Source organism: Notolabrus celidotus, chromosome 4, assembly GCF_009762535.1.
Source record: "Notolabrus celidotus isolate fNotCel1 chromosome 4, fNotCel1.pri, whole genome shotgun sequence".
Taxonomy (NCBI): Eukaryota; Metazoa; Chordata; class Actinopteri; order Labriformes; family Labridae; genus Notolabrus; species Notolabrus celidotus.
In genome coordinates, this window is record NC_048275.1 from 11,456,050 (window position 1) to 11,481,997 (window position 25,948).

The 25,948-nt window shown below is 42.2% G+C and overlaps 1 protein-coding gene and 1 long non-coding RNA gene across 3 annotated transcripts in view; one reads left to right on the forward strand and one right to left on the reverse strand.

Moving 5' to 3' along the window:
- The window catches only part of zgc:171482 (zinc finger protein), an 83,173-nt gene that overhangs the window by 20,281 nt on the left and 36,944 nt on the right, over window positions 1-25,948 (forward strand). Inside the window, exons 3-4 of one of the 2 annotated variants that reach the window (XM_034682531.1) lie at window positions 7,886-7,993; window positions 22,182-22,359. In XM_034682531.1, coding sequence (XP_034538422.1) covers window positions 7,886-7,993; window positions 22,182-22,359 — 286 coding nt within the window. The remainder of the gene's footprint in view (window positions 1-7,885; window positions 7,994-22,181; window positions 22,360-25,948) is intronic. The other variant, XM_034682532.1, reaches the window with a different exon arrangement.
- The window catches only part of LOC117812012, a 67,053-nt gene that overhangs the window by 10,953 nt on the left and 30,152 nt on the right, over window positions 1-25,948 (reverse strand). The window contains exon 3 of the long non-coding RNA XR_004631106.1: window positions 7,589-7,729. This is a non-coding gene — a long non-coding RNA (uncharacterized LOC117812012). The remainder of the gene's footprint in view (window positions 1-7,588; window positions 7,730-25,948) is intronic.

The window sequence follows — 25,948 nt, forward strand, 5'->3', positions numbered from 1 at the left end:
TAATGCAGTATGGTAATGCCAGCCACTTGCACACAAACAAACACACACACTCACTTTATTTTAATGTTGTCTACCTCTCAGCAGACTCACTCAGAGTAATTTAATGAATAGCCATTAAATAATCAGCTCTGTTCGCTCTTTAAATAGAATCTATCTGTGCGTGTGTGTGTGTACTTGTGTGCGTGTGCATGGGCACATATGCATGCCTGCTCCTGTGCCTGTGTTGCATTGAGGTCGTCCTTGATTACAAGACACAATTGGGATTAACAAGCAGACTAATGAGGACAAGGTTCTTATCTGGAGAGAATTAACTCAGAACCAGAACACTGTGTATGTGCCTGTGTACCAACCAAATTCACATGAAAGAGATCTATTTGTGTCTGTCAACCTCACTCTGACAAAAGAACCCACAGCCTTGAGTTGTGCCGAAAAACGAGTGGGCTGAGTCAGAGTGGGTCTTCTGTGTCAGCCTTCACAAACAGTATCAGCAGGGGTCAGAAGATCAAGGAGACACATCAGAGAGGAACATTAAGAGAAGGACTTTTAGTGGGTTAGATTTGATGAGTACAGAAGGTAAGATATATTAAGAAGAGCAGAAGGTAGCTTCACTAATACCAGGCAGGGCTTGGTTTTGTCAGGAACTTCACAAATCATTTTGATTTGGATTCATTGGTCCATGATTTGATCCGATATAGATCGATATGCCTAAGTATTGATTCAATAAACTGCACAGACGAAATACTCAGATCATTCATCAGATCAGATTCATTACAGCACCTTCTAACAGTTGTGAAACTAAAAAATGTAGGCATTATTTTTGATTGGTTTATGGTGAAATTCCCCAAGATCTGTGTGCAGTCCGTCTCCGATCTATCACGGCACCAGATCTGATTTTTCTATTCTGGTCAATGTGTTAACTCCCACTGAATCTGCTCCGTTGCATTCCGGTTGCATCTCTGATCCAGCACGCCAGAACGCAACGGATCAGATATGGAAGACTTCTATTTTTGCAAGATGCTGGAGCAGGACGCATCAATCTTCACAGAGCATATCGACTGCATCGGGAAGTCGGGCACCATAACAAAATTAAAGCATCGGGTTAATTTTCAGAATAAAACACTGTGATCACTAGATCATTTTTTCACTTAACTACAACAACAAACTGTCATGATGAGCGGAGTCAGGCCTGGAGTCAACATGACTCCAGCTGTCCGGCGGTCCTGCTCTGTGCTACGTTCTGAAAACACAACTGGTGGGTGTTGACGGCAAGAGAGCACAGAGCTGTACCGCAGCAGATTGGAGACGCACCAGACATGGATCTGGTGGCAGTCCTGTGTCAGACTGTTTTGAATGAATTCTACCTTTGAATCATTTTTTTACAAAATTGAATAAAACAGCAGTACACCTTAAAGTGCACACCTTGGCATGAGCTAAATTTGTAGCACCAAGTGTTAAAAATAACTGTGCTACAATAGCAACTATGCCATTAATTCCATGATGGGATGACGTAGCCTGGTTCCAGTGTGTACCATCTTCTTAAAGCCCTCGTTCTCTATTATACATTTCAATGCATTGATGACTCAACGGCTGATACTACAGCTGCCACGGATCCCAAAACTCAGGGTACAGGATCATGGCTTTAATGAAGGATCCAATTATTTCAATGACTGTCCACAAAAAGGAAGAAAAAAAAAAAGCATGAGTAGACACAGATATTTTTTCATGTAGCACAATGCCTACACACCATAACAGCTTTGTCCACCACCACTCTTTAACAGGAAGCCTGTTAGTAAACACACCATTCAGACTTGGCCTCTCCTTAACTCCACAACACACAAGTGAGTGTGAGTATGAGTAGCCTGGCCCAGTCCCTAAATCAAACACACAGATCAGAAGATCAGAGGAGAGGGCCTGTAGCTTTTCTACATTAGTTTCCTCTGCAACATCAAAACCAAGCTCTGCTGTAACTCTGCCTTTTAGTTCCGCACTGAACCCCATAACAGGGCGATATGGGGGTCAGTGTGTGCGGTTTTTCATAACATGACAGTGTTGCAGACGCATAAAAGGCATGATGTGCAAACAACCTTCACAGACAAACACAGCGCTGTTAAGTTTACATTGATGCCATTTATTTGTGTCTCTACCTCCGCCACTGTCTCAGCAGCAGAAGGAAAACTTAGAAGACGTCTGTTGCCACTGTTTAAAGTTTGTTTCACCGACTATTTGTAGATGTTGATCAATCATCTTTGTTTAGAACATTTTTCACCGTTTAAGGTGTTACTGTTGCTAAATTCTTCACACTTTCACAGTGATTTGTTGTCACATGTTATGTTGGGTCTTAAATGATAGTTTTACAGTACACTTTAGTCTCAGATACAAGACTGAAACTGGATTTGAGCCAATGACCTTGGATATGCAGGCTGCTCACCACTGTCAGCCACTGAGGTCTTACAAAACAACAGTCCTGTCAGGTATCAATCAACTCTGTCAGCATCCAGGGGTCTGTCTGCCTTCCTAGTCAGAGCTTTGCAGCATAAGTGCCTGTGCATGCAGTCTTCCTTTTTCTTCTTCTGTGGTATATGTTTATAACTGCTGTCAGTATGACATCTCTGAGTCTTCTTGTTTAGCCCATAATGTGTCGTATTTATGATTAATATAACAAAAATAAAACAACCTCCAATTGTATCTATGCATAAATAAGATTTCGACTAATAGCAGAAAACACCATCCCATTGATTCTGTCCGTTCTCTGTCCTCCTAAAATAAACATTTGAACCAAACTATGAAACAAAAATGTGTTTTCATACAGGTGCAGCTCTTTAGTGTATTTCATCATGCATCACATGGCTTGAATACAGTGCAACCTGAAAATTGGTGGACATCCATCTACTTTATAGATTAACTACATGATGTTACACTTGTGCTTCATATGTAGTTTAAATAAAAAATATCTAGAATTAAATACCAAACAACAACACTAATGAGGCTAAAAAACAAGTATTAAAGTGAGGGATGGATTTGTAGTCTCTTTCTTTCTTAGCCTTAGCCCCAGATGCCATCTAAAGCACTTTCCAATTGACTCACACACCATCCAAAGTTACCACTTTGATCTTTTCTTTGAGCCAAATTCAGTATAATTCAGACCGCAAATGCACTATCGATATTTGAAATAGGTTTGGCACCAAAAAAGAAAAGAACCAATGATCCAAACTTCCACTTTGTCGATTGACACTGAATGGAAAGTTCATATCTTAACCCACTATATTGAATTTGTTTTCCAGTCCAGGATGGCAGAAGAGACCGGAGAGCATTACTGAAACACTGCAGTGCTCTCAGTGGCTCTGAATCTTTGTGGGACCTGTTTCACTTTAGGCCCCCTGCAGTCTTCTGAATGACATACAGAGAAGCTCAAAGCTGTCAGTCTATTGTGCATCAGCATCAGCAGATGTTTCATGAACCAACACAAACACTGCTGACCTTGAACTCACCTCTGGTTTTTAATTTTGAAGAAGCAGGAACAGCTTTGTTGACTGTTACTTACACCTTTCTGCAGGTATTAATGTTCACTCAACACTGAATTATTAACTGTTCCTTTTAAAATCTGCACTGTATTTTGATGCTGTGATTACAACTCTTTATTTACAATGACTGTGAATGTCTTATCTGTTGCTTCGAGGTCGATGTGTCTCTTCGCCTTTTGTGAGAAAAGCTTTTGTGAGGTGTTCACAAACTTTGGTCTATACAGGAGTTTTGAAAGTGCCTTTATCTGTCTGTGACAACATCCAAATGCTAACAAATAAACAGCCATGACTCATGCAGTTGGAATACAAACAAACCAGAGAGTCTGAGTGACTTTAAAGTCCAGTTCCTGCTGCACAGATTAAGCAATGATCAAACTGTTCAGGGATCGGTGAAACACCACATTTCCCTTGCATTCATGTCCCATAGAGAGCTGAGGCACATGATTCTTTCACACCACTGTCTGATTTGACACTCAGAGAGAAGAAACTCAGAGACATGCATAGTCCATTAGAGCGGGGTGAGCTCTAAGGGACAGCGCAAGGTAACCATGGTGACACCAGGCCCCCCTTTTAGAGCATATCCCAAAGCCATCAGCTGCACGGACGTTTATACACCGATAAACACAACACAAACACACAAACACACAAGCACTGACAAAAAGCGTTAAAGTAGAGGACAAGTGAGGAGGCATGTGAGGTGGGGGGTGTGTTGTTCTTGTCCCAGGGGGGCAGAGGATCCAATCTAAGCTCTGGAGCAGCAGGTACAGAGCCCTGTCAGAGTCTTTCTTTGTGAACTGATATACAGTCATGGCCAAAAGTTTTGAGAATGACACAAATATTACATTTTCACAAAGTCTGCTGCTTCAGGGTTTTTAGGTGTTTTTGTCAGATGTTTCTATGGTATAATGAAATACAATTAGAAGCATTTCATAAGTATCAAAAGCTTTTATTGAGAATTACACAGAATTCATGCAATAAGTCAACATTTGCAGTGTTGACCCTTCTTTTTCAAGACCTCTGCAATTCTCCCTGGCATGCTGTCAATCAACTTCTGGACCAAATCCTGACTGATGGCAGTCCATTCTTGCATAATCAATGCTTGGAGTTTGTCAGAATTTGAGGGTTTTTGATTGTCCACCCGCCTCTTGAGGATTGACCACAAGTTCTCAATGGGATTAAGATCTGGGGAGTTTCCTGGCCAAGGGCCCAAAATCTTAATGTTTTGTTCCCCGAGCCATTTTGTTATGACTTTTGCTTTATGGCAAGGTGCTCCATCATGCTGGAAAAGGCATTCTTCATCACCAAACTGCCCTTGGATGGTTGGGAGAAGTTGCTCTCGGAGGACGTTCTGGTACCATTCTTTATTCATGGCTGTGTTTTTAGGCAAGATTGTGAGAGAGCCCACTCCCTTGACCGAAAAGCAACCCCACACATGAATGGTCTCAGGATGCTTCACTGTTTGCAAGAGACAGGACTGATGGTAGCACTCACCTCGTCTTCTCCGAACAAGCCTTCCTCCAGATGCCCCAAACAATCGGAAAGGGGATTCATCAGAGAAAATGACTTTACCCCAGTCCTCAGCAGTCCAGTCCCTGTACCTTCTGCAGAATATCAGTCTGTCCCTGATGTTTTTACTGGAGAGAAGTGGCTTCTTTGCTGCCTTCCTTGACACCAGGCCTTCCTCCAAAAGTCTTCGCCTCACTGTGCGTGCAGATGCACTCACACCTGCCTGCTGCCATTCCTGAGCAAGCTCTGCACTGGTGGTGGCCCGATCCCGCAGCTGTAACACCTTCAGGAGACGGTCCTGGCGCTTGCTGGACTTTCTTGGGTGCCCTGGAGCCTGTTTGGCAACAATTGAACCTCTCTCCTTGAAGTTCTTGATAATTGGATAGACGGTTGACTGAGGTGCAATCTTACTCGCTGCTATAAACTTCCCTGTTAGGCCCTTTTTGTGCAATGCAATGATGGCTGCACATGTTTCCTTGCAGGTAACCATGGCTAACAGATGAGGAACAATGGTGTCATGCACCATCTTCCTTTTAAAGTGTCCAGTCACTCAATCATGACAGATTGATCGCTAGCCTTGTCCTCATCAACACCCACACCTGTGTTAATGTGTGTGACACCTGTGTGTCATTGAAATTATGTTAGCTGGTCCTTTTGTGGCAGGGCTGAAATGCAGTGGAAATGTGTTTTTGGTGATGAAGTTCATTTTCAAGGCAAAGAGGGACTTTGCAATTAATTGCAGTTGAGCTGATCACTCCTCAACATTCTGGAGTATATGCAAATTGCCATTATAAAAACTGAAACAGCAGACTTTGTGAAAATTAATAGTTTATAGTCATTCTCAAAACTTTTGGCCATGACTGTAGACTTCAACCTATACGCACATTGTTACTTACAAATCAGCACTCCACAAGTTTTATGGATTAAGTGGTAAAGTGACTCCCACACGGGGAAAAGCTGTTCATGATAAATCAATCTCTGCAGATAATCTCAATCTCATTCTTGCGAGTGCACAAAGTGAATATAAAGTTATTCTAGTAATGTAATTCAAAACTACACATTTACTGTGCATACGTATACATAACTGTATACAGAGACAACACAGTGCTGAAATCCTGCTGGAACAGCCAACAGCTCATAAAGTCAAACTGTTTGTTTGCATCAAAACTAATTAACTTCTCATAGATTTGATGGCACTGAAGGAAATGTTACTCCTTCAAAGAAGATTCAATAAAGACAGGGGAGTGGATTTTTATCAAAGAATGATGCAGAAACGGCCCAAAATGATGTGTAACAGTTCATCATAATGCAGGAAATAGAGTGTTTAATGCTTACATTATGAGGGGCAGGACTACTGTATGTATGAGCCCACTGTTGGCAGTAATGCATAATACCTGATAATCAAAAGATCCGTAAGGCAACTGGACTGGTAGAAATTCTTGAAGACGTTTCACCTCTCCTCCGAACCTCCTTGAACCTCCATAAGACTAACGACCCCACTTAGGACCCTTAGTGACTCCTAGACACACCCACGACTGTTAGTGGCTTATATCTTCGAGCTCTTGCCCAGTCTGGTCTGAAATGAAGAAGCCTTTTCGGAGGAGAGGGGAAACGTCTTCAAGAATTTCTACCAGTCCAGTTGCCTTACGGATCAAGCTTTGGATTACCATGACCTGGATGACTGAGAACCTTCACAGACATCATACCTGATAATGTGTGGACTTGAGTTTACCAACAGGTTGTTGCTGCAGATAAAAAACCCTACCTCAGCACATAGGCTGATCTTGTGGGCCACCAATCCCTTGGTGCTCTGTCCTTCACCTGAGTAAGATCAGCCTCATCTGTCATTCATCCAAAAGAGGACATTTAACCCCTTCTGACTGCAGACCCGTGTCCCTGCAGTCAGACATACAGTACTGAAATTAACTGTACATGTGGCAGTAAAGATACACATCCAGCGTTGACACTTGCTTCTTGGAAGTTGCAGCCACTGTGGCATTTTGCAGATAATAATAGAATTTATATTGTAGGAGGGAGTGAAGGTCAGAGCATGCCAATAAAAGAGTATGTATATGGAGCAAGATAGCTGTGTCAACAAACACACAGAGCTGTCCAAACACGCACACACACTAATCTTTACCCCGCAGTATGCCCAGTGATTTTCATTGTTCTGCATTAAAGTGACAGTTAGCAGCTTAAGAAGGACAACTCAATGTCCTTTCATAAAACACTATTGGTTTTATTATAGCTTATGGTCTTTATCGTGCGAAGCCCTGTGACAGCCACAGATTACAACTCTGTTAGCGGCACAAAAATCCATTAACATAACAGCTCTGTATTGAACCATCTTTAACAAAAGGCTTTTAATGTTACACAGGCGTTTTTTAATCCATTAGCTCAGTTTTTTTGTGCCTCTGATATTGTGTAAAAAAATCTATTGTACAAGCATATAGATTAATCTTTGATCCCACCATATGCTTATGCGCTTTTTATTTCTTTGTAAGCAGGATATCATTGTGTCAAATCAATCACAATTTGAACCTTAAAAATGATTCACTCACTTCTTTCAGCAGATGAAGTAAAGATCCTTTATCCCTGCATGACCTCCCACACCACATGTTACTCAGGGCTCTTGGAAAGCGCAGATCGGCCCAGGCCATTAGTCACCCAGCCGGGGGCAAAATGTCTGCTAGCATCATCAGCTGAAACAAAGATAAAAGCTGGGAGTGAGTTGTCGATCTGACAGGTGACAGTCTGTGGTGGACTTTTGGCTCACATGATAAAATGAAACCCAGTTCTGATGCTCTAACACTCTGACTCTCTTCATATGTCTGTCTGTTTGTCTCTCTCTTTCTCAGAGTAAGAAACATGCCAACAAGGTACGTCTGTTCTACATGCTCCACCCAGAAGATGGAGGACCTCCTTCCAAGAGACTGAGGCCAGATAATCCAGTATGCTCACTGAATGTGTGTTCACCTGTCTGTGCTACATTTCAAACACTGTTTTTATGAGCTCCTCACAACTCAAACAGTTTGATCCCACATTTTAAGGATTCAGAATATGGATTATTTTGCTCTGAAACTGATAACCAATAATAACCCATATATCAGTATATGATGGCTAACATCAACATCAATATTCTTTCCTTGCACCAAAACAAAGAACAGTTCAAACTCTTCAGCTGTCATTTATATTCTTACTGAGAGCTCTCTGTGCATGCAACACTGTCTTTTCAAGTTTACATCTTCATCCAACCACTGGGACGTCAAACTAAGCTTACTCATTGAGCTAACATCACAATTTCATATGTTCATGGTGAAACTGACATTGTTGTTGTTGTTGTTGATCAGACTTTGATACGTGTGTAGAGATCACATGGTACAGGGCAGGTAGGGATGCAGTATGTATGCAAGTAGTGGAAACTCAGGATACAGTTCCAAATATGCTATATAGGTGGCATAATCCTTGGTCTTACCTTGGAAAAAGTTGTGTTTTAAAGTGTTTTGAATGCAGTGATTGTGTATTTAATTGCTTTAGTGTTTTTTTAAGTTATATTTTTGGCCTTTTTGCCTTTATTCGATAGGACAGCTGAAGAGAGACGGGAAAGGTGGGAGCGGGGGAGGACATGCAGGAGATGGTCGACCGGCCGGGAATCGAACCGGCTACCCTTGCGATGTGGACTGTAGCCTCTGTATATGGGGCGCTTAGACTGCAAGGCAACCAGCGCCCCGTTTGTTTAGTTTTAGATTTGACTCGTAAACGTTCTGCTCTTCTCAAATCAGCGCTACGGCACTCACCGGGTTAATGATAGCTGTAGCTACTGCTGCTTTGTGTTTCTTCGATACATCATTGAAATGATGACTTTTCAGGGGAATCAAAAGATTTGTTGTGTTAGCTTGAGGACTTTTTTCCTCCTCTTGGATTATGGCAGCACATTTTCTGCAAGTTGCAATTCCCGTGTTATCCTGCCCTGGAACAGTGAAAAACATCCACACCGATGACGCCATTTTTACTCCTTGATCAGCTTGTTGCAGCTGTGCTTGTTCTTCTTCTCGTATGTCATAGCCGACTGTATACCACCACCTACTGTGTTGGAATGTGTAGGCCTGTTTATTAGTAAATATAAGCATCTTTTATTGGTTGTTGTTACTGGATATAATTGTATTCTCTCATTAATGAATAATATTCCCATATCAGCCAATAAATGACTGGACTAGCATATTGTGCATTCCTACTATGTTTTCAAGCCTTTAAAATAAATCAAGGTCTAATAAGCTCAGAGATTTACCTGTTTTGCAGAGTGATCACGAACTGAAGTAGCTGTAGGGAATGTCCATGGAAGGACACTAATTTGCATGCTATATGTGTGAATTTGCAGCACAAAAACCTCAGTCTAATCCTTCATGCTTGTCCACTCTGAGGCTGGCCACTGCAGCCAGGTGCTCTTGGGAATATTTGTTTGATGTGGTGTGTGCAGTTGTTGTGCTATAAATCTCTCCAGAGAGGTCATGCCTTAGCTGTGGTGTTTCTGGTGAGATTTAGTACAGGCAGAAAGCACCAAGCTGCTCTATATCTGTCTGTTGCAGGACATGGCTGGGGAGGTCAGTGCTTTACGGATGTTTGTGTGTCTGAGTGAGTGTGCGTGCTGAAGGTGAGGTGGGCCATTGTGTCTGTAGATTTCTAGGATCCTGTTCTGCAATTGTAGCAAATGCTGAGGCTGCGTTTGCATTCACAGTGAATTGTTGGGTTTGGAATATGAAGCACCACTGCTTTCTGCAGCTGATTACATTCTGACTTAGTGTTTGTTTGCCTTCTTTTGCCTCTGTTTGCATGTGTGATAGTGTGTGTGTGTGTCCATGAAAATAATGTGAATGTAATAGACTATTGTAAAGAGGGAGCTTTATCATTGAACACTGTTTGGCCCATTTCTCTGTAAAGTCTATAAGTCCCACGTGGCACAGTACAAATAGACACACTAAATTCATACAGGACACACAGGTGGAGAAAAAAGTTTATCAAACGAACTGATAAATCTATCCCTGCCAGAGAGAGGAAGGGAGAGAGAGAGAAGAGAGAGGAGGACAGGAGATGAATTGTCTCCAAAAACAGTGCAGTGCCAAAGCAGAAACCCCAGGCTGTAGTGCAGGGCCATTAAGCTTAGTACAGCACTGACCCTCTGTCCTACACTGACAAGAAATGTATTGGAATTAAAACTAAGCAGCTGTAATGTTTGCCAGAATCCCCAGTGTAAGTAAAGTCAGGTTGTTCTTCACGAATAAGCAATGCAGAGTTCAAACCCCTGTCAAATAATGTTTGTCCACAGGCGAGCATCTTCAAAGGAAGCAGATTAAAATTATTTCACTTTCAATCAAACACACAAAAATCCGGCGCGGCTAAAGCTTTAAGACATAGCCGGATTAACTGCTGAAATTTGAGGACAACCACGTGAGGTACTTCATCTCTTTCAGTCATTTATTTTCAGACCTTAACAAGCACGCAGCAGAGCAGCGTTACAGCCACATGTGATGAAAGATTGATGCCCTTTGTTGGTTTGTGATACCTGCTGTTGGTCCTTTCTTTGTTTCACAAAGCAGAAAGTCCTTGAGTCAGTTGATGTGTTCGTCCCCTCACAGTTCACAGTCACATGTTGTGTGCCTCAAGGCTCCGTCCTCACATTTTCTTTTTCAAAGTGTATCCAAAGTCTCTCTGCATGACTTTTTCATGAGCCTTAACTTTGAAAACTTTTCCAGAAGATCACGTCACTCCCATTTTTAACCACAGCCAAAACGAGATAATGTGAGACAACCGGGGCCAGGTGACTCTGGAAGTGATCCAGTTTAAAGTCAGGATGACATGCGATAGTAATATTAATATAAAGATTATGTAGCACGTTCTAGAGTATCTCATGGAGATAGAATTTCAAATACTGCCACCTTTATCTTTTCAGCAAACCTGATGAAGCACTGAATAATAGTTTGGATGTAAGATTGTAAGTGTGTTAAAGCTCCTGTGAGAAATGTTATGAAACAGTCTGACTGTAATATTGATACCTCTGACCTACAAAAACAAACAAGACCATCAGTGAAAAGATAAACAAGCTCTACATCATCATTTTGAATGCCTGTAGTTACCGCTGCAGAGTAGGAGTCAGATGAGGTGAGTTACAGCGTGCAGTTGTTCACATTTTCTAAAGCAAAGATCCACAGTGAGTGAGGCTGTTAAAAGAAAGAATAACACTACCTGCACATGTACAGGACAAAATCAGCAGAGAGGTTCAATGTAAAGCTTTATCCACGGGTCACCAAAATCAACAAGACCTAAAGTTCCTCACAGGAGCTTTACAGAAAAGAAATTGGTATTGTTGAACACATTCCTCCCATCCTTCAGTTAAAACATTATTAAAGAAGGCTTTTTAAAGCTGTTCTCCTGACTAACCAGTAGATTGAATGAAGTAAATTTGCTTTTGTTCATTCTATAAGTAAATATGTATGAAAGTCACTGTGAGGAACTTTCATGTTGTGTTGTTTGTGGTGACCCCTTTGGATGATATCGGTGGTGTCTCTTATAGACTGCATTTCCCATGAGCACCATCACCCACTGTTGCAAAGATGTGGCTCTTGACAAAGTGTGTGTTGTGGGAGCAAATGAATGGAAGCAGATCTTCTTAATATACATTTTGCAGGAAGCAGAGTGATAAGGTAATGTTTTGATTTGTAGTTGTATGAAATTATAAACTTTAACGTAACAAGGATAAAACTGATTTGTTACCATAAGTTAGCTGACAGAATGTGACCAGATCAAGCGGCAACCTCCAGTCTAAAAACATGAGTCCAATGTGGAAGTGCAAAAACTGCAGTGCATTGAGGATCCGCTTGAGGCTGGCTCTGGAAGCACCGGAAACCACATACACACCAATTAAAAAAAGCCGATCTTTACAGCAGAAATGAACATGTTTACATCCTGGTACAAAAGATGAGTGTAGTCTAAACAGCTCATTATTCGATCATTGCACACTGTACGGGGGGAGAATTTTTCATGATGAGGTCATTTCAAAGATATTTAGATTACAAGTTTTTCCAATGAGAGGCACAGCTGACTTGATTGACAGGCGGGAACACTGTAGCTGTTGGCTAGGTGGCTCAAAGCCCGCCTCTTTACGTCACAATCGCTCGACAGCAGCAATATGGCTCCCACCGACGATTGGCCTCAAAACAGAGCTTCAGAAACAGATGAGTGATGTCAAGGATACTACGTCTATTATTTATACAGTCTATGGACCAGATGTACCAATTTAACATTGTCACAACGTGTGCTCCAGTGTTCCATTAAATGTCGGAATAATGTGCAGTGAGGCATTCCCCAGCTTACATAAACATTAAATGCTGTTCACAGCCATTTTTGCTCTTTCACCAAACAAAGCCCTGGTTGCAGAGTTTCTGGAACAAAATGCTGAAATGATACTTTAGCAAAAAAAAAATATATTTTTGTTTATCCTGCTCCACAATCAGCCATCACAAAAGAGTACACTTAAAGAAGATTCTAGAAAAAAACGAAAACCCCTCCTGCTCGCGAACTTACTGCCAAATGCACCGTCAGAGTTCTAAACGCCCTCCAAGGCGAATGTTGCAAATAGATTTGGGTGTTTCTGTGAAAAATCCACCCTCAACACAGCTGCTAATTTAGGGGAAATAAATAACCAACTTGCTGATAACCTCAGTGACATTGTTTCAAAATTAGTTAAAACTCCTCACTGTGCCTTTAAGTATGTGCGGTACATTTTAAGCATCAATTCTAACTAATTTAATCACTGCCACCACAAAGCTATTCCAAATTGAAATGTCAAATAACACAGACGTTGTTTCATGTCTTACTGTAAGATGACTTCCTAACACAAGCCATACAGTAAGTCATGAAGAAGGTGATCCACACACACCACAGTGCATCAGATACTGTAGGCTTTTGAAGGCCATGTGGGTTTACTGACACTCACACATATTGTAGAAAAATACACACCTGCGTCTCCATCTGTCTCCCTAAGTGAATAAGACATGACTCAGCCCCTTCTGGCTTTCACCTCATATGGGACACTGAATACACACTAAAACGGCCATGTGCTCTTACACACTCACACACTGGCTTCATCTGCTGCTCTGTATCGTACTGTGAGCACCCCAGCTAGCACTTTGTTCATAACCTTTCACACAGAGATGTGACATTGATTATCTGACAATGCTGGAAAACTGATGTGAGATGAAGCCTTCTCCAGAGACCAAAATCTCGACATTCAATTTCGGATAAACTTTTCTTCTTCCATATCTTTCATCTCTTTTTTTTTTTTTTCGCAGGGGACGTTTTGCGCATTTTTATCTACATTTCATCTGGCTGTTTTTTCCCCTCTGTTCCTGCTCTGATTGACATGGTGCAGTCCAGCGGGAACAGCAGAAACCAATTGCAATGCCGTGATGTGTGCGTTTGTGTGGAAGTGTTTGTTACAGAGCAAACAGAGAGAAAGTAGGTCGTAAAGGTGCTCCCAGATGAAAGGGGAGGGGACTTCATCCATTTCTCTCCCCGTTCTCCATCTTGCTCTCGCTCTCTCTCCGTCTGAGCGGTTTCCTTCTTGCGAAAAGGGCAAGAGATAACAAAGTGCTATTTTTCCTTGCCTTTTGTTCTCCTCTAATGCTATATTTGCATCGTCGCTCCTTTCAATTTACACTTTCAGCGCTTCTTCAAACTCCAAATGAGAGCGTCTGTTTCCCTGTGCTGTTCCATGTGTATATTTAGCAATGTTTCCCACAGCGCCTCGACACCAAGCAGGAGGGAGAAGAAAGGAGGAGCAGAGAGAAAGCAAAACAGAAGGAGAGGGAGATTAACACAGCTAATTAGGAGTCTATTGTTAGGTGCATGAGCAGGATGAAGCCACCCAAACACAAAATATTTTTGCGATACAGACGTCACTGTCAGGCGATGGATAAACAGGCAAACATGCGCGCACACAAACGGAGACATTCTCTGCAATTAGGTCGCATGCAAATCCTTCTCAACAGATGTGTGAGGTGCGACAGGTAGAGACAAAACACAGAGAGAATATTGAAATGAGCGATGTTAGAAGTGTGTGGAATCAAAAATGAAGAAACAGAAAGGTTGATGACTTTCAGCGGAGATAGACGCCGGAGGAAAACAGTGAGTCAGAGATGCTGTTTATTGTTTAAAGTGGTTCAGCAGAGTGGCAGCTGTAATGAGGTGACAATTATTCATGTGTCAGTCACCCACACACACTTGTGATTGTTTAAAACTTTCCCCGCACTGTCACTAAATCCCTGGAGTAACATCAGTCACTTAGGGACATGATATGCAATGCCTTGTCTTTGTGTTTCAGCCCCATCTTCGTCTCTCTGCTTCTTCTACCTCTCAGTTGTGTTTTGACGGGTGAGGCCACTGCAGGCTGCGACAGAGAATCATCCCTGTCTCTTTGCACTATGTCAAAAACCACACAGTTTAGGGACACTGGCTCACTGCTGCTGGTATTCCTCGTCCTGGTAGAACAAGATTTGAGCAGAACAGGATCTCAGCGTGCGCCAAAGGGAGGAAAAGGAGACAAAAGTAAAGGGAGGGGGTAAAGAACAATTAGATGAATAGTGAGGGAGGAGAAGAACAGAAAGTACACATCAGGGAGGAGTTGGAATAGAACATGGAGAGTTGCTAATGAGGGAGCAGGGAGAGGTAAGAGAAGAAGTGATACTAGTTCTCGTGGGCACAGCATCTCCCACGACGCGATCGTTAACAAACTATCAAGAAACATGGTATGACAAGATGCTGTCACTGTACGGGTAACACCATAGACATATAAAGAGTAGACGCCGCATTGACTGCTGGGGCGCAAGATATACGGCAGCCATCTTGGTACAGTCATCCTACCTATGATCCTACCTGTAAATGTAAACTGAAGCAGCAGAGACTTCAAGATGCCAGAGCACTGTGCGGCAAAATACCTATCATACATCTCACATATCACAATATTCAATTACTGTTAAGCCAACTATGAATTTTAAAATACGCCAAACCATGTGTCCTGTATCGTACCTGAATGTATGACGTTTGCAGAAAAAAAAACCAGCATGAAAATCAGTTTAGTATTCAGCGAGTTATGATTGATTAAATGCACTGTCACTGAATTGCGCCTGCCAAACAGATTACACTAAGTGGAGTGGGTGATCGGACCAAGATGGCGACCCCACGGCTTGTCAGCGCCAATAGGTAGTAGCGATCGATGCAGCATCTACTCTTTATATGTCTATGGGTAACACATCCACACCTACATATATACAGCCATTTTTTTCTCTTCTTATGGCAACATGAGATAATTAGAGCTGTTGAGATACCTACAAAGGTTAGGAAATGGCTTTGGTACCTACTTAAATGCAGAACAAGGTATCACCTCTTGATTCCACTGCATGAGTGTTCGCCCAGTTCCCCCTGACATTAATGATGACAGGCGTCTTACCCCACTGGAAGTGTTTCTGCAGCATAACACAGCATGACGCTGCTGGATCCAGGAGAACTACAAGATCACATGGGCATTGCAAGATGATACAATTACAAACAGAACCACATGTTAATATCAGGTTACTTTGCCCACACAAAGGTTGATGTTTGACTCATTTAGACATTATTCTGTGACTTACCCGTGACTGAGAACACAATTACATTAAATATGTTTTCCCCCCAGGTATTTGTAATTGTGTCCTACTTTGCTGTGCTGTAATTTTCAGACGAAGATAATAGTTAAACGTCCTGTTGTGAACAACATGGATCATAGATTCGTGGCTGTTTTGTAGTTGTGAGAGATTAATCATTGAGGGTTTTTTCTGTACAATCTGACATTCTGTTGGGATTGTGTACATGGCGTTTTATTTAGAAATTGGCCAGAAGCTCTATACTGTTCCTGTGTCTGAATTCCTGTCCATCTGCTCTGTTCACATTCAAACATGCTTGACTTAGCCTCTACTTAGCTGGTATCTGTTGGCAGAGCAGAGATGTTTCTGGGATGTGTTTGAGAAATGCTGCAGGGCTTCCAGTTGACACAAGAGCCTTGACCGGAGTGGGCGTGGTCAGCTCCCGAAGGTGTGGCGAACCTGTGACCGAACATGGTGCACACACATGTTGTGGGATTAAGGCCTCAGTGTGTCCACCAATCTGTGCACCAATGTGATACTGAAATATTTTAGCCCTAATTAAAATCCACACATTCCAATGGAAATGAGTTCTTTGCTGTACTGCCTCTGAAGGTTTGATGGCAACCACAGGTAACTACTGTTTTGAAGCTAAGAAGAGGAAAAACCCTCTTTTCCCTGGAAATGAATCCTCTTAACTCAAAGGGTTGGTTTTTTGCAGAATAATCACTTCTTTTAAAGCTCCTGGGAAGAACTATTATGGCCCTTTTCCACTATACAGTTCCAGCCCTACTCGACTCGGCTCTACTCGGTTTTGGCACCTTTTCCTCCAGTCCGAGTACCGTCTCACAGCTGCGTGAAACTGCGTTCACGTCATTTTGAACACAACACAAACACAACAATCACAAACAATGGAGGACATGGAGGCAATGGTGTACTTGCTGCTCAGTCTGTGGCTTTTTTGTCGCAGGCTGAGAGAGAGAGGAAAGCAAAGAAGAGCCAAAGAGCACTGATGCCTTTTTAAAAAAATGGCGTGGTTGATTCCTGTGTTGGGCGTCGCGCTCATGACTCTTCTTTGACGACATTCTCTGACCAATCAATGGCCGACAGTCCGTCAACGTCACCTTTTAGTATCGGCTCAGCTCGCTTTGAACCAGAGCAGAGCAGGTACGAAAAACTGGTATCTGACACGAGGTACAAACCGAGTAGAGTTGAGTCATGTCAAGTAGAGTAGGGCTAAGACGGGCTGATGGAAAAGGGCCATTAGTTTGTGTCGATTTTGGCGCCCCCTGTGGACAAAGCAGCACCATTTATCTCTGTACATGTGAAAGCAATAATTGTAAAAATAGAATATGCTTCCTTCTAGCAGTCAAATGCATCGCTCATGGAAAAGCTTTGCTGAGAGAAAAAGGCTTTTTCAGCAGTGTGCTGTAGCTCCAATCATCCGACACCTTCCTGGCAGCGGTGGTTTCAGGCATTAATAATAACAATATAGAAATAATTCATCTCGGAGCTGCTGGTCTTGTGTGTTTCTGTAGGTCATATAGAGACATCAGAAACAACTTCAGTATGTTTCATAAAACAGAAAAAAACTCTTCACAAGAGTTTGAGAGAATACATCTGTACCGCAAAGTAATTCTTCTTAGCTGCCCCAAAACATCGCCCGTGCACGATGAACTTTACAACCTCTGTCGATGTGATATGTGTTATCTAAGAGCAGCAGTTTAAAGGAGCTTTGGTCACCTTGTTTGTAAGTGTTCTGCTCGTTTCTCATTCTCATCTGTTGTTCTTAAGGTTTGTCTTTGACCAATGAAGCTGTGAGATCTCATTGTATTCAAAAGAAACTGTCCTGGTAATTAAAGAACTATATAATTCAGCTGCACGGAAAAATCAGCGCTTCTCTACTCTTCTTAAGTAAGACTGTCTTGAGGGGAACTTTGTATTCCTCGATTTATTTCAGTTCTTTACTTTTTGACCATCAAACCTACGGACGAAAACAAAAAATTATCTCTCATAAATTCTGCTGCACTTTTAGAAATAGTGGCAATAACATCACATCCATACAGGGACGCTATCAGATCTGTAATAGCAATCGGCTGATTTTCAAATTAAGGTGTCCGTTTCAGAAAGAGAAAAAAAGCAGTATAAGAACATCCCCTGAGAAATGATTCATGTCATACTGAAGCCAAGAAAAATGATTTCATACCAGAAGAGGAGGAGAAGGAAACTGAGTTACTGGTGGAGATAGAGAGGGGACTATGGGACAGTTCAGAGAAATCCTTTAACATGATCACAGCGGGGACAGACACAGGGGAGGAGAGGAGGCGAGGCGGTGAGGGAGGAAGGAGGTGAGGGGGTGGCGAGGGCCTGCCAATACAGATAAATATTTCATCCCACTACACACAGAGTCACTGAGACTGATGCCCGGAGGGGGAGGGAAGACGCGAGGAGGGAGAAGGAGAGAGAGGGGAAAAGGGTTGGGAGTGAAGGCAAAAGGACGAAAAAACAAGAGAAGACGAGAGTGTGTGAAAGAGAAAGGAGAGGGGAAGATAAAGGGAGAGAGAGATAGAGCAGCTGAGAGACAAAGCTAAGCCTGGAAGGTAAAGGTGTCCTTAACTCTCACATCCACTGTCCGTGATGCTAACCAGGGCTGACACGAGACACACACATTCACACACATGCACCCATGGAGCACAACCCCACACGCACAGGCACAGGCACAGGCACACGCACAGGCGCACACACACACACACACACACACACACACACACACACACACACACACACACACACACACACACACACACACACACACACACACACACACACACACACACACACACTCTGTTGTAGTTGCTAATACAGGATCACACACATAGAATCTAGGTATCACTCCTTCTTTTCTATTTGTACCGCTCTGTTTTGGTCCATCAGCACAGAAAAACAAATTAAAATAAAGTGCTAGGCTGCAGGAAGATTACAGTTTTTAGATATGATCTGAAATTTCCAGTAATGATTGGTTGAACTGCTGTAGTTACCGTCATACCTCACCCTCAACAGGCCCTGAAGAGTTTTTAAGCTGCAAAAACCTGAGAAATAATCTCATACAGACTTTCCATGAGACAAAAATGTGCTCAACTGTACAGAAGGGGATACAAGAGGACAAAGATCTACAAACATAAAAAGACACTGTAAGTATAGTTCTTACATATTGGCCTCTTTGGGGCATTTTTCATTATACGGGCTATTGACTATGAACAGTGTGCCCTTCATCTCCTCCCATTGTGAGAAGTGAAGCCAAAATACTGCCTTGATAGGAACTAACCATTGACTGGACGTAGCCATGGGTTTCTGAAGAGGAGTTTTGAAAACCATGGAGAGCGGACACCATGTTGGAATACTGACTCAACCATCATTTGGTTGACCCAGCATGAGGTTGTTTTTGCTGTAAAGATCAGCTTTTATGAATGGGTGTGTACATGGCTTCCGTGCTTTTGGATCCAGCCTCAAGCAACCACTTAAGGACCTACAGCTTTTAGGGGCGGCTGTGGCTCAGTGGGTAGAGTCGGTCGTCAATCAATTGGAAGGTTGGCGGTTCAATCCCAGCTCCGGTAGTGACATGCTGAAGTGTCCTTGAGCAAGACACTGAACCCCGAATTGCTCCCTCTGTTGTTCAGAGGTGTGTGAATGTGAACGAATGAGATTAGCTAACACTGATGGTCTCTCACTGTAGCAGCCTCTACCATCAGTGAGTGAATAGGTATGAATGGGTGAATGTGATGAGTAGTGTAAAAGCGATATGAGTGGTCAGAAAGATTAGAAAAGCGCTATATAAGTACAAGTCCATCTACCATTTACCAGAACTTCAGCATCGGCTTCATTCATTTATCAAGATCTGAGGTTGCCGCTTGCTGCTGACAATTTGCGCTGGTGGAGCCAAGGCAACAGAAGCGACCTGATTGCTGGATTGATGTCATGCACTCTCCGCTAACCAAGACACACTTCCCAATAAAACATCAAAGAGTCCTCAGGTCCATCAGTTCACAGCAGAACAGATTCTTGTGTTTCAAGTGGATACTAATGGGCATGCAAAGTTCAATGACTCAGTCAATCATCTCTTTGACATCAAACAACTCATTAAAAACAAACTTCTCTGGTAAATGATTTACACTTGGGCATAATTAAGCATGGAAAGAACTAACTTCTATTAGCATAAAGCATAACTGAGATAAATATATTTGATCTTTATTCTAACTTTCTAGTTTGACTCATGTTCCATCTGTTATAATGAAGGAGGCGGGCTTAATGACCTGTACTGCAGCCAGTCACCAGAGGGAGCTATAAAAGTTTTGGCTTCACTTGAGGTAGCTGTTGTTCTGTCCAAGATTTTTACAGTCTATGTTCTGTGTGAAACTAATGCTTTCTCATCCCAGGTTGCCAAATTCTGAGTCTGTGCATTGGAAATACACGACAAGCTGTGAGAGACAAAGTGTGCCTCTTTTCTTCTTCTGTGGTAGATATAAAAGCTGCATTATTAGGGTAATGAAAAAACATCACAGGATTTATTGAGACTGAGGAATCCCTCTCTCCTGGGTGTAGGCTCTGTTTTGTTCTCACTCATCGACTTTCTCTTTGTTGCTGTGCCTCAGTTTTTCTGTAAGTGTCTCACATTGCTGCAGATGGATTAGCATTACGCTCAAGGTTACCTTTTGTGGCTGTATAGCACCTTTCAACACACAAACTGCACTTCTGGAAATGTACTGACATCGTACATGTGTGAACTCAAATATCTGAATCTGTTCACCCTGACTTTGAGCAGAAGTTTCTTGTACACTCTCCTCAGAGGAAGTCAGAGTGAAGTTTGAGTGAGCTGATGTGTGAATGCAGCAGGTACTAGTCAGGAACCATTACTGTGAGAGTGTAGGTAGAGTTTTGAAGACCTTCACAATGAAAGGAGTTTCTTTGTTTCATACTCTTGACTGCTCACCCAAGTGGCCATGCAGTAATAGCTTTCCTACTGTTGTTTGTCTCCTGGAAACCTCCTTACACATGTTGTACTGATGTTATCACAGGTACAGTCAATATCACAAGACTGCAAGACTCCTCCTTCTGCATGTACCAAGCACCCCTCTTCACTTAAACCAAAGTTTTGCACAGAGTTGTGAGAGCGTGTTCGACAGGTAATGTCCCGCTGAGAGCTGCATACATAAAGGCAGGTTCCTGAAAGTATCAGGGCCTGAATGATCTGAGATTAACTTGAATGTTAGAAGCTCAAAGAGCTTATGAGCTGCAGCATCAGCATTTGGCATTTTCAATGCTATGCACGGCAAAATACAAAGACTAGACCACATCACATCAAACACATCAAATGTAGGAGGTATTAGGACAGAAACCGAGCGAGGTCTTTCACCCAAACATAAAACCCTGACCTCTCTTCTTTTCCTGTGGCTGGGAGGGAGGATATCAGGGGTTGTTATAGCAGCATATGAACAGTTATGGACTGATTTTTTTCTGCAAACAGACACATTTGGGTCTGCCCATATAGTGACTGCCCACATACTTAAATATATCAATAAAGACGTGGACGGTCTAAAACAAACTCAAGTGTCTTCTAAGCGTAGCGATATTTCACATTTTCAGTGCAACCTTGTGAATTTTACACGTCTCCTGCTATTTCCCTCGCTTTTCGTATCTTCTCCCCACTCACATATTGAACCTCCACCTGTTCATCCGGCCTTTTTTCCTCTACATGTCTGAGCTCTGCTTCTATTTGCTGCACACCGCTCCTCCCTCCTCCTGTCTCTCTTCTTTCTTGCGTTTTGTCCCTCTTTTCACACCAGCACCATCTCTAGTCCAGGTGTCAAGTCGTGTTGGAGGAGCAAAACCTCAGTCTGGGCGAGAGAGGGGGAAATAATAGAAAAAACTGTCTGCGACACATATCTGTGTGTGTGTGTGTGTGTGTGTGTGTGTGTGTGTGTGTGTGTGTGTGTGTGTGTGTGTGTGTGTGTGTGTGTGTGTGTGTGTGTGTGTGTTTGTATATTCGTGTACATCAAGCGGTTGGTGTTCTGTGTTTCTGTTCCCTCTCCACCCCTCATCATTAGTAATGAACCAGCAGTGGTGAAAGGGCCAAGCCACAGCCTTAGCCCAGAGAGACAGATGAATATTTGATCAGCCCTCTCTTTGCTTTCTTGTGTGAGTGTGAGAGAGAAGGAGAGAAAGAGACAAAGCTCAGGGGTCAGTGCAAAGTGTACATCTTTCTATATTTCATCCCACTCTGCCTTTTTTCTCCTTTTCTCACCTCTGCCTCTCCCCATCTCTCTTTTCACACCATTCCCTTCTTCACCTCCACTAATCTCTTCTCCTTTCTCACCTCCCTTACCCTCTCCCCCTCTCTGATCCACTTTCCTCTCATTATACTCATCATCTGTCCATCCACCATCCTCTATTCTAACTCATCTCTCCTCTCCCTCCTCTCCTCTTGTAGGATTGTGCAGAGACAGAGGTGGACAGGAACAAGTGCTGTACCTTGTGTAACATGTTCTTCACCTCGGCCATCGTGGCCCAGTCACACTACCAGGGCAAAACCCACGCCAAGAGAGTCCGCCTGGTGCTCGGGGAGCCGCCTACCATACCCTCAGCCATGACCAGCCCTGCCAATACAGGTACATCTCAAACCTTCAGACTTTTTTGCTGAGTGCGCTTGATTGTAGCAGCAACATCAAAGACATGCTGCTGGAGCCAAGGAGAAGGAGAAAATGTACTGTGAGAGGGTTGTTGAAGCAGAAAAGAAACATTTGCAGGGTGATGCAGGACCCTGACATGTAGCAGAGGGTCCCTTCCTGCAGGAGAACAGGACCACATGAGTCACACGGTGGCACCAGAACAGGGGTTTAAAAGTCACAACATTTCTTTTCTATTCTCTCCAGTCTTTAAATATTGCAACAGCCTCTCTTGTCAGAATCACGTACAAACTGAGCTGTGCAATATTTGATAAACTTGAGTACTAACATGTTGATCAATCTAGTGTTTGTCATACTATTTTGATTGTGAAAACACTATTATTTGTAAATGAGCATCTTACATGCACAGATGTTTTGTTCTGATTGCACAAAAAGTGTTCCAATGAAAGGTAACCAAGAAGGGTGGTCTATTGTCAGTATGTCAAGAAATACTTAATCTTAACCATAACAACGTTGAGGTTTCCAGAATAGACTCATACATTTACAAGATTAAAATCATACATTTTGAATATTATACAAATAAAGTTGTTACATATTAGACAGCAGTTGTAATTACAGGCTATGTTAATGGTTATATGTAGGCTATAACACTACAGGAGGTATCAGAAGGGCGGCCAGCTGCCTGAACTCAAATGAGGATCATGGATCATCTTGTGAAGTTAAACTCAACAGCAAGAGACTAACAGCCAGTGGTTGCAGAAGCATGCCCAGGCTGCCTATTAGCCTTCTTCAGAACAGACTCAGAGTCTTGTACAGTGGATTCAACACACTGTAGTGCTAATGTTCTTTAGGATCGAGTATTCAGTTATTTATGAAACTTATACGAAAGAATAAATTCACAAGATGCTCTAAGTTTCTCATTTTAGTTCAGATGAGGAGCTGCTCTTCTGATCTCCCCCTTCAAAATAAAATATTAGTTAACATAGATGAAAATTATGACTTTTTTTCATGAACTTAAAACTTGATTCTTCGTCAATTATGACTTATTTACAACTTATTTTCATAAATAAGTGTGTCAGCCTTGATTTAAATACAGGAGGCATGTACAAGCCAACGTCTACCTCTCCTCCTTTCTAATCATCTGCAGAGCATGTGTCAGACTCTACTCACAACATGCACGAACACTAGGGGTAGAGGTTGAGGAGCGATTGTCCACCAGTTTATCTCTGATAAATGAATGATGAATGGAATTCTTATATTGATAATAATGTATTTACCCCAGGTGTAGTCTACATATATGTGGGAGACAATGGGTGATCTTTAGCCTGTCTGCAGTGCTTCCTCATCCAAAACAGCTTTAAAGCATTTTTCTGTAGAGAGGAAAGGGAGGAACCTCTTCACAACACAAAATCAATGCAGAGTGATGAATGATATCCTCCTCTTTTTGGGGTACGACTTAGTTTATCCTGTCTTTATGGCAATACTCTTTAAGGTATCCCCAGATTCTTGCCTTTACACAGCTCTACCACGTCTTAAAACACATGACCTGCAATATCTTCACAAGAATCCCAGCGCATGAGAGTGCAAGTTGGATTTTGGAAACAAAGAGAATAGTGTATTAAACAGATTCTCTGAGCAGGTTGCTTTTTGTACATCTGTCTGTCTGCCTGCGGGTCAGTCTTGAAAGTGAAAGCTTGACGCAACCCATCCATCAACGTTCAGATAATAAACCGGCATTAGTGCGGGAAGCAGGGGGCTGCAGCTCTCCCCTGGTGGTGGCTGGAGCCCTGTTTGAATCATGCAGCTGTAAAGGCTGGAAAATAGATCGTCATCAACGCTGCAAACGAGTGGAAAACGTGATCTTTAAATTGAAAGATTGTGGCAGTTGTTGAAAAAGGCTACTTGATAAGGTCACAACGCTAAAGGAATTGATGCTCAGTTTGAGTGCTGGTGTTAAAGTGGCTATAAGATGTTGTGGTAGGAGCGGCAGTAGATGTTGTACATTTAAAAAATAATGTTGACCTCTGCTCTGAAACAGACATCATTATCAATCATCATCATTATTATTATTATTGTTGTTATACTTTTTGACTTTTAATTGAAATGACAGAGGGAGAGCATGTTCAGCACCAAGGACAGTGCCAAAGCTATTTTGAATTAACAGAGCTTCAGATGAAGTGAGTTTGTTTGTGTAAAACAATAATAAAAGGTTTTGTATTCAGTGTTTTATGCTCTGTGTGCTCATCACGGCCAGCCTTGTGGTCAGCTTTTACAACTATGCTGCTGACTGATATTTATTTTGAGCCCATATGCTACAGTACTGTAAGGTCATTTCTAAGTGTGTTTCAAAGTTGAATACAGTATATCATATATACACTATACAATAATGACTAACGTGTAACTCTTAGTCTACTATAATGTTGGCTATATTTTAATCTAAAACATGTATTCATACATTTTTTAAGGACCGTCAGACCTCCTCATTGGTTCTAGTGATAATTAAATAATGTATTACATAACATGCATCAGTGGGTGTTTCTAGGCGAACACGTTAATCCCCCCCACCTAAAATATGTTCCCATATAAACCAGTACTCCGGGAGTCGACTCTCTTAGTCCTTTCAGATCAATACCTCTATTGGATTCCAATCATGATGTTTGCACACACAGCCTTTACTCAATGACGACGGAGGTAATTAACATGGTTGTGTGAAACTCAGTTTCACCTCTGCTCACATACATCCGAGTGATCCAGACGTTCCCTTTATGCCACATGTATCTCTGAACTGAGCATATTTTTAGTTCAAAGCACATATTCTATCTGGAGTGGATTTGGGAAGCTTTAGTCATGCTTCAGTCAAAATGTCTAGCCTGGATATCAGAGGGAGGGAAAAAAAAAAGTCTGGAAATGCTTACACACCAGAGGCTGCAGAAGTAAAACTTTGAAGGTGTAGGGAACAGACAGTCTTTAATTTATGAAGGTTTTTTGATTAATAAAAATCTTCTTAACAAATCAAGACATCCGCAGAAAGATTTGACTTTTATGCTCATGATTAGCATTTTTTTTTTCTGTCAACGCTGGTGAGTGGACCCGAGGGGAGCTTTCCATAATGTGATTCAAATTGGATTCAAAGAGCTATAAACACGCTATCACGACAAAATGGGAGTGTTATAATCAAGCCCTTGAGTGACTTTTGCTCAACTTTGGCCTACTTTTTAAAAAAAGTGTCACTTCTAAACAGCGCTTGCCATGTAGTTTGGGCGGTTTTGTGACAGTGGGACCTGAAGGAATAGAAATGAGGATAAGAGCAAGAAGAGAGGAAGAGTGACCTGGGAGAGAAAAAAAAAAGATTTCAGGAGCGATTAAAGTCAAAAGTAGCCTTCATGATCACTCGAAGATGAGAGCTCCATGGAAGATGCACAGCAAATCTGACAGGCTTGTGTGCACGTGGGCACAGAAACACACAAAAGCAGCATGACTGATGCCTGCACGTTTGCACACTTACATCTAAGGACACATGGACACGAGCACAGACACAGATAAACACGCGCACCCATAACATAAAGTGAGG